The following is a 21,230-nucleotide window of genomic DNA, read 5'->3' on the forward strand; positions in this document are numbered from 1 at the left end:
CATCATTAAATACTTTCCTGAAAAAGTGTTGGAGTTCTATTGTGTGATATGGGCAGTGTGGTTGAATGTTATCACATAATACAGTAGAAACAGAACTTTCGACAAGTTGTGGGTTATATACAAGTTATCTTACTTGGCTCTGAAAAATCAAGTAATATATTTCTACGCTGATGACCACCCACTATGAAATCTCAAACTCCCCTTCAAGATGATGTGTTTACTTAGAAACTTGGGAAAGTACCAAATTATGCTAATGCCAGATATTAAATTCACATGTAATAGGAGTTTTTACATATAGAAAGCACTCCCACTAATTGGATGACGGTCCTTTGGAGTGCCAGTGGCTCACACCTATAATCCTAGCTACTAATGAAGCCATATTCTAAGGATCACAGTTCAAATGCCGATTGGGAACATAAGACAGTCCACGATACTGTGATCCTCCAATTCACTACCATAAAAATCAGCTGAAAGTTGTGGCTTAAGTGATAGAGCACTACCTTTTAGCAAAAAGGGTCAGTACAGTGCTCAGGCACACACAAAGACAATTCTAATGCAGTATTGATGTTGAGTCCATTCTGAGAACCACACCATAACCACATAGTATTGCTCTCTTTTCTTGTTGTTGATTGTGGGGCTTGAACTCTGGGCATGAGTGCTGTCCGTGTACTCTTCAGCTCAAGGCAAGCACTCTATTACTTGAGCCACTGAGACACTTCATTACTTGAGCCACTGAGACACTTCTGGTTTTCCGGTGGTTAATTGGAGATAAGAATCTTATGGACTTTCCTGCTCAGGCTGGCTGTGAACTCTGACCCTCAGATTTCAGTCCCCTGAGTAGCTTGAATTACAGGCATGAGCCACCAGTGCCAGGCACATTGTTACCCTTCTCATGGTGCATACTGGAAAGTCCAATAGGAGGCTTGCTTCCAGCCACTAAGCAACTTCATGGGGATCCTGACCAAAACCTTACATAAAATTTACTACCAAATCCAGTTTTTACAAATAATTAGTTGGGATTTAGTAGTCAAGAAACAGGAAGTTAATAATAATATTATTATTATTACTATTATTGGTTTTGTGGTTGATCTTACATAACTATAGGTTGAACTCTGGGCTTTGCACTTGCTTCAAAATCATTTTACCCCTTGATCCATACCTTTAACCTCTTTTACTTTTATTTTTCAGATAAGACCTCTTGATTTTTCTCCAGGACAAGCTTTGGACAATAATCTTACTACTTCTATGTCCCCTACATAACTGTGATTACAAGTGGGCACCAGCACACCCAGCCCTACATTTAATACTCTTTACTGTAATACCCTAGTAAAATGTAATTATTACATTTTTCCTGTGAAAGTATCAATGTTTTCTCTACACACTCAATCACATATTCTTTTAGTCTCTGCACTAACGCTTTGTTCAAGTCAGCCTGCAAAACAATGTATAAACATCCAGATTTCTTTAGTGAGATGAAACTTCATGTGTATTTTCTTTTCACAGTTGTCTTCAAAGTTTCTTGCCTTCCCTGTTCTTGTCTGCCAGTTTCGCCCTTCAGGTGTCATCATTCAGTTGTATGGAACAGTGAATACACCTGTAGCCTATACTCCCCATCATTCTGTTGAAAGACTACACTTTGAAAAGGCCAAAAGCCTGAGTGAATTCCTCCATAGAGGAGCTTAGGACACTAACTTCTCCAGCTATTGTGTCATCTGATGTAATTTCTATAGTGATCTCACAGTTGTCATACACAGAAAGCCAAGCTTTCAATATGTTTGGTTTCCTTTCTAAGAATATCATCTGCTTTATTTAAATATGGGATATCTCTTAGATTGCAGAAGCCAACTAGATGATTCTCAACTACCAGCAAGATTGACATGGGCAATATGAGCATGGCCTGGGTTAGTAAACTAATTATATCATAACTATTTTGATGTTCATATTCAAGAGCAGAAATAATCAATATTAAAAATCAGCTGGTGAAATAGATAGGTCATTTAGGAATAAATAATTCTCTATCATTAAACCGTCCTTCAAACATTTACCCAAAACAGTGCATACATGACAACGGTAACAAAAGAAATAAAAAGGTCCTCCCTTGTGACTGCTCTACCATATCTGCTAATTTTGGATTTTAAGATTAGTTGGAATGGAAAAATTTCAAATAAATGACATTTTGATTACAATCACCATAATTCCAGTCTGAATTATATATTTCCACTTAGGCTCTTTTAAAAAGTATTATATTTTATTATAGGTGTGTGTATACATTTGTTTGTATAAGGATAATAATATCCAAGTCTAGAGAAAGCAGGCAGTCTTCATGTCTCAGCCATCCATCATCACTCAGCAGAGATAACTAATAGCAAAAAAGAAAAATCTTTTCTGAAACTTTACTGTATATTAAATATAGTCACCCTCCTATGCAGAAGGACACCAAAATTTAATTCTCTGACCTCAGTATGACCTCAGTATGACCAACTTTTCTCTGTCCTTCCCACTTCACTCCAGAGTTTCTGGTAACCATTCACACATCTTTCTGAGCACCCAGTTTCACCCAAGTGAAAACTATTTGGTATTTTTCATTCTGTGAAATGAAAAGGTTTGCATAGGAGGGTGACTGTATTTAATTTTAATATATAGTAGTCTCAAGAAAGCCTTTTTTTCTGTTAGTTATCTCTGCTGAGTGATGAAGGCTAGCTGAGACATGCAAGACATCCTACAGGTGGGCTTTCCAAAGGAGACCACGTATTTTGTATAAACCACTGTTGCATGTGCTGAGGAATAATAATGGGACAAACACACACACACACACACACACACACACACACACACACACACGTTGCATATTCCTGCTCATAGGCACTTTTACTACTTATTATTTCAGCTCCTATCTCCTCATTTTACTTAGGGACTTTGATATGCACACAAAACAATTTCTTTATTCTTGAGACAGTTTATTAAGTGAATCACACTTTATTATTGCTTCTCTGTGAACTCATTTGTTTGAGAATTTAATTTCCTCACATCTGACTACACATTTGAGTTAAAATCTTCTGTGAAACATAATTTTGATAAGCCTGTGTCGGGTATGCACGATGGATTCCCCATAGTCGTCTTGGTTAGGCACAAAACCACTCTTACTTCCAGAAAATGTAGTCTTCATTAATTGGTATTCAGACATCCCTTGTAATAACAGAGATTGATACATATTTTGGTTTTAGGATGTTTTTCCAAAAAACTCAAAATGTCATTTTAAACTGGAAGAAGAGGATAGCAAAATGGAGACACCCAGAAGTTTCATCACTATAAATCTGAAGCAAAGCATCAGATGCAGGACTTCAAGAATATCATAGAAAGACAAGAGAAAAATTTAGACAGAGTTCCACCAAAACCCAGAAATATCTTCATATAGATTTTTAGATGAAATGATAGTCACCAATATAGGATGCTAGGAGTAAGAGTGAGAAATAGGGAGAATCCTTCCAGTTGGGTTTCAGACTAAAGAATTATAAAAAACCCTGGCATAGATATTCAGGAGGCTGAGTCTAAGTATTTTGATTCAAAGATACCCTGGCAGGAAACTCTGTAAAACTCTTCAATTAATCATCAAAAGCCCGAAATGAAAGTGTGGCTCAAGTACAGTGCTTGCCTTGAGCTTTGAGGTACAGTGCCCTAGCCTCGAGTTCAAGATCCAAGGCGAGAACTATTCCTCCCTCCCTCCCTTCTTCTCTCCCTCTCTCCTTCACTTTCTCCTTTCCTCCCTCTCTCCCTCTCTCCCTCCCCCTTCTGGACTATTCCACTTATAATTTTCTCAGAAATACTTGTATGGAGTAACTTTGACATCTATTACAATTATAACGTCTGGAAAATCTTCACCTACTGACTTGCTGTACTCTAAGAAATGGTTAACTCAAGAAAAATATGTATTAAATATTTATTTGAATTCATAAAACCTGACCAACGTATTCATTTTTAACTAATACATTTTTTCATATTTCCTTGAGATTTTTCTATCTGATAAAATACTGCTGCTTTTATAGCAGATTCTTTTAATATCGATTACCATTTACATTTTTGTGAGTTCATACCTCTCCTGCTATGTTTCAGATCACACTCAGAGCCTAGTGGTTGTTAATCAAATCCTCCACCACTTGAAACATGAAATTTCACATTAAATTTGCCCAGGCTATTCTCAAATGAAGATATTTCTTTTGCCTGTGTCCACAATAAGATGGCATTAAAGCATAAACTATCACCTATTTATTCATATGTAATACAGTACTAGAGTTAGAAATCAGTACCTCCTGCTGTCTTTTCAAGGATTCTACCCCTTGAGCCACACAAAATTTGTATGCTTGAGGTTATTTGAGGTATGTTTGTACCTCAATATTCTTAATTATATCCAGGTATCTTCAAAAGAGGTGCATACCAATACGTTTGCCTTTTAATTGAGGTGGAATTTTTTAAACCTTTGCACATGAGGACCTCAAGCATAAAGCTCCTATTCTCTAGCCCCCAACTAACTAATAATATAGATATACTCCCTGACCTACTAAGTCACCTACTTTGCCCTACATTTTGGTAGAAAAAATGGTAGATATCCCATTGCCTACAATCTATGGCCCAGTCTTGACCAAGTTTTCAATGGAGCCCTAGATAGTTTCCTGATTTGCCACCACATTTTCCCCAGCTAAATACTTGTTCTGATGCAAATGGTTGGCCATCTTTAATGCTTCCTGGAGACCAGTTCATTCTCAATATTTCAGATGATTATTCAGAGTATAATATCACATGCTACATATCAATTACTCCTTACCACAGAGCTTTCCACAGGCTATTCTATATCATATGGGAACAAATCAGGAATATCAAGGAGGGCCATATAGAAAACTTGGTCAAGACTGAGTCTTTGCTAGAAGGATATGGGAGAACTACCATATTTTAAGCAGCACAAAGGAAGGAGGAAGTAATCCAAACATCCCAGGAAGAGGGCTGAGGGAAAGCAGATACATATGGAAAAACTAACTAGTGTAATGTGAACTAGGCATGGTATTGGTGTCCACTCTTAAAATGGGTCTTCAACACGGTCTAATTAGTGTCATTTGTTCATTTCCATAAAAAGAATTAACTTTTAGCGATATATAGTTACATGTCACTGATTCAAAGATTCATTGAGCACCAATATTCAATATTCGTTCATCACAATGGTTGCTTATAATGCACACACACACACGCACACACACACACACACACACACACACACACACACACACACACACACACATCAATAAAATTTGTGGATTCCTTTTCCCTTATGCATGTCTTCAATAAGTATTCTGCCCATAGTTGGGCAGAATAAGTATACTGCCCATCAGTTCCGCCAGAATCCACCTAAAATGGATACTCCATATTTTTGTGTATTCTCTCCCATCTCAATCCTTTGGCTTTTCAGAGAGTTCCCTCTTGACCATTCTGTGTTCACAGGAAGACCACCAACTTACTGCTGGATTATGGCATATGACCTAAAGCCCCTTCTGAATGAAATGAGTTTTACCCTACAGGAGTATTTTTTGAAATGTAGTGGACAGACAACACAGACATTCTATCATGAAGTCAGTAAAAACCTGTCTAGCATGTGTGCCACGGCATAAATATCCTTTCCACGTCCAATTGGATAACTTTCAGATAGAAAAATCACCACAGTTCTCCAATGATTAATAACAGCTGAAGGACTGCAAAAGATGGATGACTCCGATATGGAGTAGAGATACCAAGTAGAGTATAAGGACAAATATGGACTATATCTGGTGTACCACGTTTCAAATTTGGTCAGGATTCCATTGTTGCTCATTGGCTCCAGTATGTCTTCTTTTTGCTAACAAGTCTAAGAGATGAGGAGAGCAGGAAGGTTTCCCAGTCAGGGCTATTAGGGACATTTGTTGAGACACAGACAAGTTCAGAAGTGGACTTGAACACAGTGAAATGACCATGGGTTCATGTTACTCAGCACAGCAAACAGTGAATTTGTAAAAAGCAGGCCTTCATCCACATGTTAGGATATAGAAGCAGATATTCCCAGTCAGTGTTCATAGTCTTGTGCAGTGAAGTTAACCTGAAACCCTGGTGTGAAGCCTTGAAACCAGTCCAGAACTATTACTTTCAAATTGCTCAGCACCCCAAACTTAGTTGCTTTGTTAAATTCAAGCAGGAAACAGCAACAGCATAGTATTTAGAAGCAGATATTTGCAGGGAGCTTCCATCAACATACTGGGTCAAAGATATCAAAATGCTTCTTAGGAAGACTTGAAGCCAATGAAATGTTGTTATGTTCCCATGGTTCAGAACCTCAAACCCAGTGTGTGTGAAAGAGTTCATTCAGCTAACAACAACCATTCAATATTTAGAGGCTGATATTTCCAATCAGGTTTCATAAACATGTCTTGTCAAAGAAACCTGAATCCTAGTTCTGAGACCTTGAACACAGTGAAATTATTGTAGTTTCAACTTACTCGGCAAGTCAAAGTGAGTGAATGTTTAAAAGCTCCACCAGTCACCATCCAACTTTTAGGATTTAATGGCAGATATTCCCAATCAGAGCCCATAATTCAATGGGGGTAAGGAAACCTGAAAGTTTGGTATAAAGCCTTGCAGCCAGTCCAGGGTTCTTAGGTTCAAATTGTTCCCCACCTCAAACTGCGATGCTTTGCAAAAATTCAAGCAGGTAACAGCAACCGTGTAGTATTGAGAAGCAGATATTTCTAGGGAGTTGCCATTGGCCTACTGGTTCAAAAAAACCCCGATTTCTTCCTTGGAATATATAAAATGGGTAGTCATGGAAAGAGAGCATCACGTAAGTATTCAGATAGAGAAGTTTATTTACTAATCTGCTGCCGCGTGGTGCATGGGTGGAGGTGCACAGGCCAAAGAAGGGAACTGAGGTCCCAACTGTGTTTAGGGAAGGTCAGATGAGGGATGGTGTGTCCACACTGGATGCGGATGTGACCTCAGGGCCTGGGACCCTCCCCTGGTCTGAAGATAAGCGAGACTAGGTTTGGCCCAGAATGTGACCTTGGAGGGGGAAGTGACTGGGTCCAGGTGTGCCAGTTACCTAGGTGACAATGATACTGGGTGGAAAGTTAATCAAGATGTGGGGATACCAGGCTTGCATGGACCTAGACCGGGGCAGACCTTACATTCCAGTCTTTTGATAATTATGAAACAGGGTGTAGATTCTCTGGCTAATTCCTGCTGGCAAGGAGCACAGCATTAGGTGTAAAAGGTAGAGATCTGCAGCCCCCCCACCATTGAAGAAGGCATCAGGCAGTAGCTGTCCCTTGGTGGTAGTCTTTGAATGAAGTCTGGAAGAAATCTCATGAGTAAGGGGCTGGGCAAAAAAAAATTAGAGAGCACACATATGACAACAAGGTAAGAATGTAAGTTCCTGTGAAGTTAGAATGTAAACAGGTATGGATATTAGATGGTCAAGTTTCTTATTTCTATTGACCACCTGACTCTAGTTAATTTTGAAAGGGCAGGCATAAGGTGGTTGATGTGGCATCATCTCTTCTCACTCCTCTCCATGGTTCCTTGTTTCCTGGACCAGCTGAGTCCCAGGTGTCTAGGTGCATGTTGTTGGGATGGCTTTTCCCAGTTGGCATCTTTCTTGTCAGTTACAGGGTTTGCAAAACCTGGGCACTGTCCCTGAGGACTTCTGCTTACGGCTAGTGCTCTACCACTTTGAGTCACAGTGCCATTTCCAGCATTTGGCTGGTTAATTGGAGATAATTGTCTCTTGAGCCATGCTTCCATCCTGGCTCTTCTTTGCTGGTTAAGTGGGAGATGGAGTCTCAGAGGAATTTATCTGCCTAGGTTGACCTTTAGCTGCAAATCTCAGACCTAACAAGTCTTTGCCACAAAAACCTTTCTTATTTCCAATTTCAATAACAATGAGACAGAAATAATTAGCACAGCTTATCAATAACTCGTTAAGAATTGACCAACAAATATTTTTCACTTCAATTTCTCTGGGGGTCTCACTATATACTGCAAAGAGGAAAATCTTTAACAAAACTAAGTGGGCATGATGAGGGTTTTAAAACTGTTTAATTTCGCGTAGCACTTTATGACTGAAGATTGAAATAAGCTTGTCATCTCTATATCCAACGTGGCTTACATACCTTGAAAAAACATATCTTTTTATTTTATATGATGCATCAAATTGCAAAACTAGGCTTGAACTTGAAAGTTCCATTTCAGGCTATGGTACACATACCAACTTACAATGAGTCCAAATAAAATTAAATAATCTCCACCACAGAGAGGATGGAGGGGAAGAAAGAGAGAGACAAAAAGAGAGGGGGGATTGAACTAGAAAACAAGGAAAGTTACCTTTCTAGAGATGATTGGAAGGCAGACATAAGGGGCTTAGTGAGACAGAGGATGGGCAAACAAAACATGAAAATATGGAGATTCTGACCATTTTCAAACCTAGAATGGCTAGCCCTTGAGAGGTAACCTAGAGAGGTGGAGGGCACAAACCAAAAGGTTAGAGAAAAGAGAGAGAGAGAGAGAGAGAGAGAGAGAGAGAGAGAGAGAGAGAGAGAGAGAGAGAGAGAGAGAGGGAGACATTGGAAAGTTGGCATGATTGGCAGAGAGAGTAAACAAAGCCAGAATGTAAACAGACTTCTGACCATTTACAACAGAAGCAGCAAAACTGTTTCTCTGAGAATATTTTGACCAGGTAAGATACATTCCAACCAATTGGCCAAGCTTGGATGTAACTACAGCACTCCATTAAAAGTTTGGGAAGGAGTCAATCTGGTGAATGAAGGAGATTGGTAGGAAGCAGCATAAAACCAGAGAAGCTGTAGAGTTCACTCACCAAAGTGGAGAAGTGATGTGGCATGGATGTGGAGCCAGCAATGATATTGGTGAAAAGTCTTATATGATATCTCAAAGCAGTTCGATTTGAAGAAAACAGGTGGTCAGGAAATTCTGCCTGACTCAACAACCCCTCCCAGGACAAGACAGCATTTATGCTAGGCAAATTAATTGAGTAGGTTTAAGTAGATAGCTAATAAAGAGAATATGATATGATATGGTATTCAGGCAAGAAAAGTTTATTTACCGAGCATGGTAGAGGTGGCCTGGGGCAGTCTTTACAGTAGGCAAGATGTTAGATTAGTGGAATGCACTACTTTGACCTTGTGAATTGGGACAAACAACTGTTGAAAGAATACATTCTGACGGGCGCTGAGGGCTCACACCTGTAATCCTAGCTACTCAGGAGGCTGAGATCTGAGGATCGCTGTTCAAAGCCAGCCCGGGCAGGAGAGACCGTGAGACTCCTATCTCCAATAAACCACCAGAAAACCGGAAGTGGCACTGTAGCTCAAGTGGTAGAGCGCTCGCCTTGAGCTGAAGAGCTGAGGGACAGCGCCCAGGCCCAGAGTTCAAGCCCCACGACTGACAAAAAAAAAAAAGAATACATTCTGAAGAAAAGGTAAAAATTACACTGGTATTCATAGAGGAGGTGAAAGGACAACAAGATTGTTTCAGGTGGCAAAAGAAAGAGGCATCAGAGAAAAATGTAGGTAAAGCTACAAGCCTGACTAAACTCTCTCAAGAGATGGGAAGGGGAACTAAAATCACAATGCAGGGCAAAAGGCTCCCGCAGCAAGCCTATGTCACCAGTTTTAAAGCACATCCATAAATCTTCAAAGCTTTAAAAACATTGCTGTGATTTTTGTGAGACAAAATCTAGTTAAAACTCCAAGACTTAACCTCTTCATGGATACTGAACCGTGTGAGGGAAGAACAACAGCTGTGCAATGTGAATGAAATGGAAATTTGGGGAAGAGGATGAGCCTTCTTCAGCATGATACCAGCTCAAGTAGTCATTTATGGAATCTAACCTGCCCCTTGCTTAGTGCAACCTCATTCACACAAAGCAGCTGTGTCTGCTCAAATATCTAAGCAATAAGACAAGAAATCCTGCTTCTTTTGCCAAATATAGCAAGTTCATGATCTAAAAGAACTCTTGTCACTTGAATAGTTAACTTTCATCTGATGGGAAAGTTAGATACCTAGGAAAACCGGTGTAGTGGGCAAAGAATCACTGGAAGTAACACCCTATCATTCCAAAGCTGCTGCCATAACCACTTACAGAAAACCAGTAAATAAGTTACTACTAGAGGATGCAAGACGTTATAATATACATGGATGAATTACTGTAAACCAAAAATTGGAGGATAATATTGAACATTGTACAGAGTCCAGTTGATTTCTCAAAGCAAAGGCTAAATGACTTTTCTCATGTGTATGTTAGACCTAATCTACAAACATATACACAAATATAGAAGGTAATGTGGATGAGAGATTGTTATAGAGGGTATAAGCCTGATCAGGTAACCTTGTATGTAAATATAAAAATGTCCAAATAAAATCCTCATATGCAGGTGGGCTCTGGTGGCTCACATCTGTAATTCCAGAAACTCAAGAGGCTAAGATCTGAGGGTAATGATTCAAAGCCAGCCCAGACAGGAAAGCCTATGAGATTCTTATCTCCAATACGCCACCAGAAAACAAGAAGTAGAACTGTGGCTCAAGTGGTAGAGAACTAGCTTTTAGCTGAAGAGCTAAGGAATTGCCCAGGCCAAGTTCAAGCCCCACAACTAAAAAAAAATCCTCATGTACAATGAATATGGTTTTTAATTGCAGGAAAATAAGTAATTAAAATCTTCTATAATGTAATAAATGTTAAAAATGTTACAAATCTTGTGGACATTTGATTAAAGTGTGCTTTTTTATGACTACTATACTATTTATAGAGGCATTTTAGGCTACAGATAACTTAAAGAATACAAAAGGTTACCAGAAATTCCACCTTCCTTGCCTTCCCTGTTTCCTCTGTTGATATGTTGCATTAGTGTGGTTCAAGGCACAAATTATGAGCCAACATCAATGTGTCATTGTTATTTTCAGCCCTGAATTTCTAATAAGATTACTATTTTCTGTTGCTCATTAGATAGATAGGCATAGTAAAGAATGTATCCGACATTTCAGTCTTTACAGAATATTTTCACTTCTCTGAAATATCTGTTCTCCATATTTATTGATGTTTTCTTGTGCATTCTGTGTCCAATATATTCTGAATGATAGAAAACACGGAGTTGTTTTTATGTTTCTGCTTTAGGGTTTAGGGAAAACATGATTTCCTACATCATAACATATTCTCGGAAAACCATAAGAAGGAAAAGCTCAACGTTGTGGATGTATCAAAGAATTATGTCCATATACTCAACCACGTATTCAAACCTGACTAGCAAAATTACCAGCAATATAGGTAATTGATCAGAACATGAACATGAAACTCAGTTTCTACAGTCACTTTGAGTTACTGATGTGCAACTGCAGAATTCAGCTATGTATCTACTCTGTTTCTACATAACAATTTGTTGCCCAGGCTATAGTAAATGGATTTATTTGTGGAAACTTCTGATCATGTGATTCTTACTGAAACTTGTCAGAATCAACAAGTAATATTTGGTAGCTCTGATGAACACTGAGTGTGTGAGGATCCCCCACCCTATCCTTGCCTTTGAGGACATGATAGCTTGAGTGGTTAAATTATTCTTGTTACAGGACATTTCTGTCTTTTTCATCATGTACCTTGCATTGCATTCCTAATGCAATCAATATGTGTCATCCCAAATGGTTTATATGCAAATAGTTTCTTGACACTGGCTTAAGAAGAGTAGAGTTTACCCTTGGGTCGTTAATACCAATGGTCTTGGGTAAATTCATAGCACCTGGAGGTGGAGAGGAGGATCCTCAAACAAGTTTTCCAAGTCTTGTTTTTCTCTCAGATGCAGGGCCTCAGATGCAGAGATCCAGAGCTAGAAGTTTTCCACAGTCGTCCAAGGAAGTGGAGAAGCTGAGATGAAGGAAGTTGATGAGCTCATTCAGTAAAAAAAAATAATAACACACATACACAAATATCACATATACTTATAAATTTTTCTTGCAAAATAGATTTTTTTGCCATGTAGTATCCACTATTTATAGTTCTAAGATCTCCACTTCACCACTAGCATCCTGGCTGTCATTTTCAAATGATGAAGTAATAGTATTAGAAACACAAGTTAAGTAAATGACTTGTGTTCTGTACCAAGTAGCTACAAAACATAATTCATTCTTCATAGGTCAGTTTCTTCAATAGTTTGGAGATGATGTGTATTTTGACAATTTTGTTGGGAAACAAAATCACACTGTAGCGATGCAGTTACTGCCTGAATCTAAGCTCTGTGTTATTATTTCATGTCAGGTTGGTTACATGATCCATGAGCTTTGCTGGGGCTGGAAACAGATCTGTAATAAGGGAAATTTGTGATAAGAGAAATTTACCTAGCCAGTTGAATTCTGCTAGAAATTCTCATGACATGATTTATTCTTATCACCCCCCAAAATGTCATTGAATGTACCACTTGCTTGCACCACTGTAGTAAAGGTTCTAAGGTCTACGTGTAACCTGAGCTAAATATCATATTTAGCAGAAAAGGCAGGTTTAAGAATTAATCTCTTTCATGTTACAGACTAGATCTTTATCTAGCTTACATTCCATTACTCTACGTTTGTCTGTTTTTCTTTCTTAATTTCCTCTATTTTACATGTTGACCTGCTTTTCCTTCACTTAACTGCCCCAAAATATATTTGAATATTTTTATTGATGTACTTATATAGGCATATTTATTCTCACAGCTATGGCTGATGGGTGCCTTACAACAGATGTGTAATATTTGATAGGTGTTACTTAGAGGACTTTGGTCTTAAAATACTTTGTCAGACATGAATAAAATTTTATGTATAATGTATGTTAAAGAATAATATTTTAGGCTGGCAAGGTTGTTCAGTGGTAGACTGCTTGCCTTGCATGCACGAGGCCCTGGGTTCGGCTCCTCAACATCACATAAGCCGAAAAAGCTGGAAGTGGCACTGTGGCTCAAGTGGTATAGCACTAGTCTTGAGTTGAAGAGATGAGGGATGGCATCCAGGCCCAGAGTTCAGGCCCCACAACTGACAGAAAAGAATAATATTGTATCCCATGAATCATTATCATAGATTAATAGATCACTAAAATGAACTATGTCTTGATTAAACTCTATACCCATTAAGTTATGAGAACTTTTTCAATTGTTTTAGATTACTTGTTCTAAGATGGCGTATTATTGTATTTCTATACTTACATGCAATTAGCTTTGATCATTGTATTTATATGTCCTTCCTCTAACAGCAACAATTTTCTTATATTCATGTATTTTTACTCTTAAACTTCATATAGGTGAGAAAATGAAGTATTTGAATTCATGATATTTTATTGCTTTTCATAATATTATGATCTACAATACAAGCTGTTCTCTAGCAAATGCTGGGATTTTAGTCATTCTTTTGGCTGAAGAAAACTCATTTGTGTGTGTGTGTGTGTGTGTATAGATATAGATATATCATTTTTCTTTAAATAGCTATCTGCTGTTGGACATCTGGCTTGATTTTATTAATTCACTAGTATAGGTATGCAATGACAAACATTTCTACACTGGAATATATAAAGGAATTTGAGTTTCATCCACACAACTAGTGCAAGGTTTTCAAAGAATAGCTCTACATTTAACTTTGAGAATAACATCCATTGCTTGTTATTTCTACATAGCCTCAACAGAATCTGCAATTTTTTGTGTTCCTGATAACTATTCTTCCTAAGATGATAGGCAAACTCAGTTTTTATTTTCACCTCTGTGCAAAATCTGCTATTCTAATGAAGAATACACCACTTATAGCTGTTTTTGCCATAGGATGGTTGGTGGAAGTGAATAGAAACATTAGGCATAATCCATCTATTTTTCAAGAAAAGTCAAAAGCTACATTGCAGTTGTGTTACCAACTTTGAAGGAAAACATAACAGAATGTCTATGAACACAAAAGCAATATGACAAAGCCATTGAAAGATGAATTAATGCAGCAACAGCTATCTCATAAGGTTTGATATGAAATTTCATAGAAGAATTTTTAAGGCTAAAATATAGTGGGTTCATTTCTCTTCACTTGTAGGGACAAATCTGATGCTTTATTCAAAAATCAACCTAAGCTTCCAGTTCAAATCCCAACCCAACCTTGTGCCCTCCTGCGTTGAAATTCTTCCCATCAACTAACGCTGATAGGGTCAGTTTGACTCCTGGCTGAAGAGTCTGAGTATATCCCAGTCCAATCAGGCTGGCATAATTTACTTTAGCAAATAGAGAAGTTCTACAATCCAGCTTGTATTTAGCAGCAATGCCAAAATGGGTATTGCTGCTACCAGCCATCCATGCAAGATTTATTGATGTTTCAATCTTCTCATCAACTTTCTGGTAGATGGAGCCTCCAAATTCAGGGTCATCATTCACATGAGTATGCAGCTGGAAGTCTGCAGCCTTGTAGCCCAGGGCAAAATCATTCTGAGACAGTTTGGATTTGGCTGTGTCAAAACTCATATGATAGCCAGCAAGCCAACCTTCAAAACCCAACACAGCCCAGCCATAGATGGTTGGTCCAGAAAAATCTATATCCACATTACTGCCAAGACGGTAACAATCCCATTTATAAGAAGCCTTCAATTTCCCACTCTTCTTCCCTGTGTTCGGTACAAATATGGTATCAAGAGTCAGTTTCAACCCTTCAGCCAATTTATTCTCCAAAGAGATCTCTGTCCCAAGAGTATTGTCTGTGTTCCATTTTTGGGTGAAGGTAAGTCCATAGTTACAGACCTTATACTTGGTCTCTAGATTGCCTGACACTTTCCCTGTATCAGTATATGCATGACCCGAAGTAGAAAATTCCACTCCACTACAAGACTTGGTTCTCAGATTTATTTTGACCATGCCAAACCCATATCCCTTGTTGAAGATATCTTTGGCAGCCTTTCCTAGGTCACAGTAAGTTGGTGTGTTACACATATCTACAGCCCGAAGGGCTGGCCCACTCTGCCAGGGCAACGCAGAAGGTCTTCCAGGAGTAATTTTCTAGCCCCCAGCCAGGTATAAATTTTAAGATTGAATTCTGCTTAGTTATATGTCATTATAATTTGATCCAACACACCTCTGTGGTTCCTATGGCCCACTCTCCCATATTTGCATATAAAAACAATTGATAGCCATATAGATTATGTGAGGAAAACTTTTATAATTTAGTCTCAAGCTGATGACCTCCTGGAAAATTCTAAATATTCACAATGTCATATTCTGTCTCCAGTTTCCTTTCTTCATGCAAACTCACTTGATCTTCAACAGTATTGTAAAATTGCATTTTATTCAGAAATGTGTACACCTAAAAGATATACATCATCTTATGATGAATTACAAATCAGAGTTAAAGCAGAAAAACTGAACTAAGGTAAGTTCCTGATAGCCTTTAATTTCAGATTCAGAATTCAAAAATAGCAGAAAAACCTAATGAACTATCCCAGAAGAAATTCTGTGGGACAATAAATAATCAAAATAATCTTTTTAATTCTTGGTCTCTCAACAAATAATTAGGCTTCTTTTCAAGAAAAACCAATTCCATGCAAATAATCATGAATGAAACTATTACCAATTGCACATCTACAGTTTTCCAAAAAAAAAACTAATTTTTTGAAGGTCTGTAGTTTGAACATGTTAAATTTTTAATGCATAAAGAAGAATGAATCTAGACACATGAAAAATATCGACAATTCTGTTTAGCAGATCATCTTTGTTAATATCAGGAAAAGGTAAATTTTTAGTTTTCAAAACATTAGCTATGAGCATGTTGGGGTTATTTGAAACAAATAATTTGTGGAAAGATGAAATATATTTTGTCCTTTTTTTTTTGTCGGTTGTGGGGTTTGAACTCTGGGCCTGGGTGCTGTCCCTCAGCTCTTCAGCTCAAAGTGAGCACTCTACCACTTGAGCTACAGCCACTTCTGGTTTTCTAGTGGTTTATTGGAGATAGGAGTCTCACGGTCTTTCCTGCCCTGGCTGGCTTTGAACCGCAATCCTCAGATCTCAGCCTCCTGAGTAGCTAGGATTACAGGCGTGAGCCACCAACACCCGGCTATATTTTGTCCTTTTTAATGACTGGCTTTAACTTAATAAACACACATGTCTAGAGTACCTCGCTGACATTTAATTAAATATAATTTGTTAGGTTTTGGAAACATATGTTAATTACATAATTTTATAAAGTAAGAAACCTGTCAGGAAATGACTTTCTTCACTGTTATGCCATTAAAACGTTAGTGTAGAGTAAGGCACTGAACATATTCTTTTTCCCATTGTTTGTACTTCTGATTGATGAAGAAGCATGCCATGGAGAGTGTGGGCCACAGCATACACAAGCATTGTATATATTGTAATTGTGTCCATCATAGTCATGTCAAAAATATGCCTAGACAACCAATCCTAGGAAGCATCATGAGTACAGTCTCCTACATTACATAGTCAGATTCAGAATCTGAGTAACTAAAAGAGAGAAACCACAGCCTACCAAGTAAAAAGTCTTTTGGGTATTTGGAAAGGTTAACTTCCTTAACAAAATTTGTGAATCCACAAACATCTGGATGATGATGTGAAAAAATGAAAAGTACATGCAATGAAGCAAGCGTGAAATATCTCTTTCTCATCATTAAATCCCACTCAGCGCATGATACAAACTTTTTCTTTTATTAAAATTTGCTCAATACACACTAATAAATATAGTAGGAATTCATTATCAACAAAGATAATGAGGACATCTGAAGAAAGTTTATTTAGCTGACTATAACATGCCATCATTTTCAAAATATATGATATAACATAGTTGGCTATCACTAACTCAAAGGCTACACAAACCCTGTTTTTGGTCATCTCTTCTTTCAGTGCAGGAAGAATCCACAAACCATTCTCATCTTGCAAGGTTAATATTCCCGCCCAATTCCAGCTGAAGTAAAGCAGTGATAAGACCATGGCATTGGCTACTGATGTGTCCTTTGGTGTCATCTGACTAAGACCAGAAAACTTGTTATTGTCACTCAGGGCATGATCAAAAGGCCCAAAGGTAACCTAAAGGGAAGGAAAATACGATGTTCAATGAATGAGAAGATTTCCATCTATCACAAGCCCAGTCGTGTTGTATATTATATAACCATGTGAAGTATGTGGAAGGTAGGCTTTTCTTTTTGTTTTTGAAAAGAAAAAAATCTTTAAAAATTTTAAAATAATAGTACAACAATTCAATCAATCAGTTTGTACAATGTCTTTTGGTCTTTATCACTGTTTCCATCAACTCCTCTCATCTATACCTACCCCATAAATTCCATGATTTTAATAGTTCCATTTATACATATGTACATTGACTATTATGTTGTATTTGCCCACCCATCTGCTCCTTATTCCTTTGCCCCTTTCCACATTCCCTTAACAAATACTCTCCCCCCTCAGAGAAGATATGCTTCAGTTTTCTGGTGCTAATTTTTATACTATCTGTTAATTTTTCTGAAAAGTTACACCATGAAATTCTACCCTGATATGTACCATAATATAGTCAGATTGGTCATGTATATACGTAATTGGATATATTAGTCCTATGATTTAGTATTTGATGTTCATATTTTAGGTCTAACATTACATATGAGAGAATGCCTCCATTTTCTTTCTGAGCCTGACTTACTTTATTCAATATATCTTATACATGATGTATGTGTTGTAATACAAGGTTTTGAACTCATGCACTTTTTGGCTTTTTCCTCAAATTTAGCAATCAATCACTTGAACAACAAATTAATTCCTACTTATTTCTGGCTAATTAGAAAGATTTCCCGCGTACCTATATTTACAGATATGAGCCAACAGCACCCTGCTGAACATCTCTACGCTTTAAAGTTATTTCTTCTTTTTTAAAGAAAATTAATGATAAGGCTTAAAACTTCAAAAACTCCCCTTATTATATCTAACTTTTCTAACCCCTTTCCCAAGCCAATGGGGCTATCCTATCTCATTGGCTTTGATTACTTACTTTTTAGTATCATACAATTTAATAGGTTTATAAATCCAGTCTCTTCCTATCATACTCTCCTAAAACGTGAAATGGCATCAAATTAGACATTTTAATAGCACCCCGCCTTCCTGCTCTCACCTGTGGAAACCTGTGGAGGTTCAGCAGTGTCCCAATCTGGGCAGGTTTTCTTCCTGATGATCCTGTACATACTCTTATGGACTCTCTGTCTTCAATATAGTTGTCCTTTGGAATCTTATAATTCCAAAAAAGGAAAATAAAGGGATCTTCAAATTCGGTCAAAATTCCATACTGAACATCATAGATATCAAATCCCCGAGTCAAGTTATGTAAAAGATTAGGGGTTTTGTTGATCTCATCAATAACAAAAGCCATGGCCAGAAAAAGAAAAACCTGGTAGTTCTTGAATATAAACTTGCATAATATGCATAGAGATTCAGGAGGAGTTTTCAAACTTAAGATGTTGAAGGATTGAATGCTGGCTTCTCTTCCCATAAACATTTTAAAACATTAACATCATAAACATTTTAAAACATTAACATCAATTGTGATGGAATGTGAATGTAGTGTCATGCTGTATACAGGATTAGGTAAGGACATGAAATGAATTAGTAATGAATGAAATTCAAAAAAATTATTAAGGCAAGAGAGAGCTTTCTTTATCTCCACTACCATATGGAGAACAGAAAATTTTGTTAAATGTGGAGTAGACTTTCATGAGACAACAAAAATGTGGTTATATTGCAGGTCATGGCAACTGACAAATTTTCAATTTAAGAGCATCTTTCAGAAGCAAAGTGCCATTTAAGGAAGAATCTATAGCAAGCTATGCTCACAGACTCAACATAAAAGGCTCTTCATTTAATATCGAATCAAACAAGAACTTAAATATCAGCTGAGTGAATTTTACTCTTATTCATGTAACAATACCAAAGGGAGTCACCCAAATCCAAGGCCTTCGTTATGGAGAGAGTAACCTTCAATATGGATAATCAGGATGTCAGCAACCTTTGCACTGAAATCCAACTTTGAAGGTCCCCAGGTACAATGCAGTAATCACTATTATCTTCCCAATATATTTAGATTGAGATATGGGAAAGGATAGAATATAGAGAAGTAAAGATGATCAAAATAGCCAGGCACAGGTGGCTCACACCTGTAATCTTAGCTACTCAGGAGGCTGAGATCTGAGGATAATGGTTCAAAGCCAGCCAGTGCAGGAAAGTCCGTGAGACTCTTATCTCCAATAACCCACTAGAAAACCAGAAGTGGCTCTGTGGCTCAAGTGGTAGAGTGCTCACCTTGAGCTGAAGAGCTGAGGGACAGCGCCCAAACCCAGAGTTCAAGCCCTATGACTGACCAAAAACAATGATCAAAGTATTTTTCTTTCTCTTTTGTCATCTCGATGTATGTAATGGTATTTATAAGTGTATACACATTCTAGAGAAATTAATATAATGAAATCAACGAACATTTTTCAAAGAAGTTAACAATTGAGGCAACATTAAAATATAAATTATTCAAGATGGACAAAAAGAATCGATAGAAATACAATAAGAAGTGGCAATTAAAGGAATTTTAATACTTGCAGTATAACCAAGCAATACGGCAGAAAAAAAAAATCAAGGATATGGAAGATATGTGGGTAACATAACAGGAGTTACTAAACACTTCTCAGTCCTAAAACTCTATATTAATAGACTTAACCCTGTAATTAAATGACACAGATTCAGTAAATGTATCAAAATGTAAAACAGATCCATCTGTTGTCTATGAGACATAACTTGCCAACAAAAACAAATATTCTCAAATAGAAAGAACATAGCGCTATAAAATCGGATGGAGTAGCAATCCTAATATCAGATGAAATAAATTTCAAATTAAAATTAATAAAAATAAATGAAGAAGGACACTGCATACTAATAAAGGGAACTCTCCTTGAGGAGGATATAACAATTCTAAATATCTATGCACCAAATGCTAGAGTACCCAATCTTTAAAAAAATACATCTTAATCTAACAATGCACATAGATCTGACATAACATATCACTGTTGCCTCTGGATAGATCATCCAGGCAAAAGCTCCACAAAGAAACCTCTTGTATACATGATTGTATGGACCAACTAGCCTTTGTAGATACCTACTGCATGTTTTACCCAGGAAAATCAGAATATGCATTCTTATTAGTAGCCACAGTCCCAAGTAGATCATATTTTTGATCACAAATCTAATCTATAAAAAAATTTAAAAATATATTATTCTGTGTATCCGGATATATCCAATGGAATAAAATTATAGGTCAACAGATAAAGCTGTTACAGAAAATTTTCCAAAACTTAGAGACTACAAAACACATTCCTGAATGACCATAGGGTCATTAAATAGATTAGAAGGGAAATTGAAATATTTATTTAAAAAGATATATGAACACATTAAAAAAAAGATCCTCTGGGACACAATGAAGACAGTACTCAAAGAAATATTTATAGCTCATGATTAAAAAAAAACAAATTGGAGAAATAACAAACCAGTAGTTTAATGACGCACATTAAGCTTCTTGAAAAATAGGAACAAACCAAAACCCAAACTACTAGATTGAAGCAATGAAAATTAAATCATAACCAAATAGAGAAGAAAAAATACCATAAAAACATGAACAAATATTGATTTTTTTGAAGAAAGTTAATAAAACGGAGATATTAGCAAATCTGATCCCAAAATGAAGACAATATATCCCATAAATACAAATAGAGGCAAAAAAGGGAAAGTCAAGATAGATGCAACAAAGCCTCAAAATATTAGAAGGGAAACATTTGAAGACATTTATAATAAAAACAGAGAATCTGGAATAATGGTAAAATTCCCAGAGAATATTGATATACTTGAACTAACAAAAGAGATTGGAACCAACCCAACTGACCCATAAAAATAATGAAACTGAAATGGCAATAAAAGCCCTCCCTCCCAAGCAATGCCCAGGACCTGATGGGTGTACAGCTGAATTCTAAAAAGATTTCACAGAGAATTCATGCTATTGTTCCCTAAAATCTTCAATGACACACAAAGAGATAGATCACAACTAAACTCATTGTTCAAAACCAGCAAAACACTCATAGAAAAACCAGATAGAATCATCAATGAAAGAGATCTGTGGACCTATTTCTTAGATGAACATCAATG

The 21,230-nt window shown here is 37.1% G+C and overlaps 2 protein-coding genes across 2 annotated transcripts in view; one reads left to right on the top strand and one right to left on the bottom strand.

Moving 5' to 3' along the window:
• Nucleotides 1-1,683, top strand: part of Lmntd1 (lamin tail domain containing 1) — a 52,290-nt gene extending 50,607 nt beyond the window's left edge. The window contains exon 10 of the mRNA XM_042672167.1: nucleotides 1,504-1,683. Within this exon, the coding sequence (XP_042528101.1) occupies nucleotides 1,504-1,683 (180 nt within the window). The remainder of the gene's footprint in view (nucleotides 1-1,503) is intronic.
• Nucleotides 1,684-14,066: 12,383 nt separating this feature from the next.
• Nucleotides 14,067-15,010, bottom strand: LOC122101658 (voltage-dependent anion-selective channel protein 3-like). The gene has a single exon (XM_042672123.1). The coding sequence runs from the start codon at nucleotides 14,991-14,993 to the stop codon at nucleotides 14,142-14,144; it is 852 nt and encodes a 283-aa protein (XP_042528057.1). The 5' UTR covers nucleotides 14,994-15,010; the 3' UTR covers nucleotides 14,067-14,141.
• Nucleotides 15,011-21,230: the final 6,220 nt, after the last annotated feature.

Source organism: Dipodomys spectabilis, unplaced genomic scaffold (genome assembly GCF_019054845.1).
Source record: "Dipodomys spectabilis isolate Male_0828 unplaced genomic scaffold, ASM1905484v1 ptg000671l, whole genome shotgun sequence".
NCBI classification, from domain to species: Eukaryota; Metazoa; Chordata; class Mammalia; order Rodentia; family Heteromyidae; genus Dipodomys; species Dipodomys spectabilis.

What these genes read in the sequence shown, in the direction of transcription:
- LOC122101658 (XM_042672123.1), bottom strand. Translation starts at nt 14,993, where the DNA reads ATGTGTAACACACCAACTTACTGTGACCTAGGAAAGGCTGCCAAAGAT.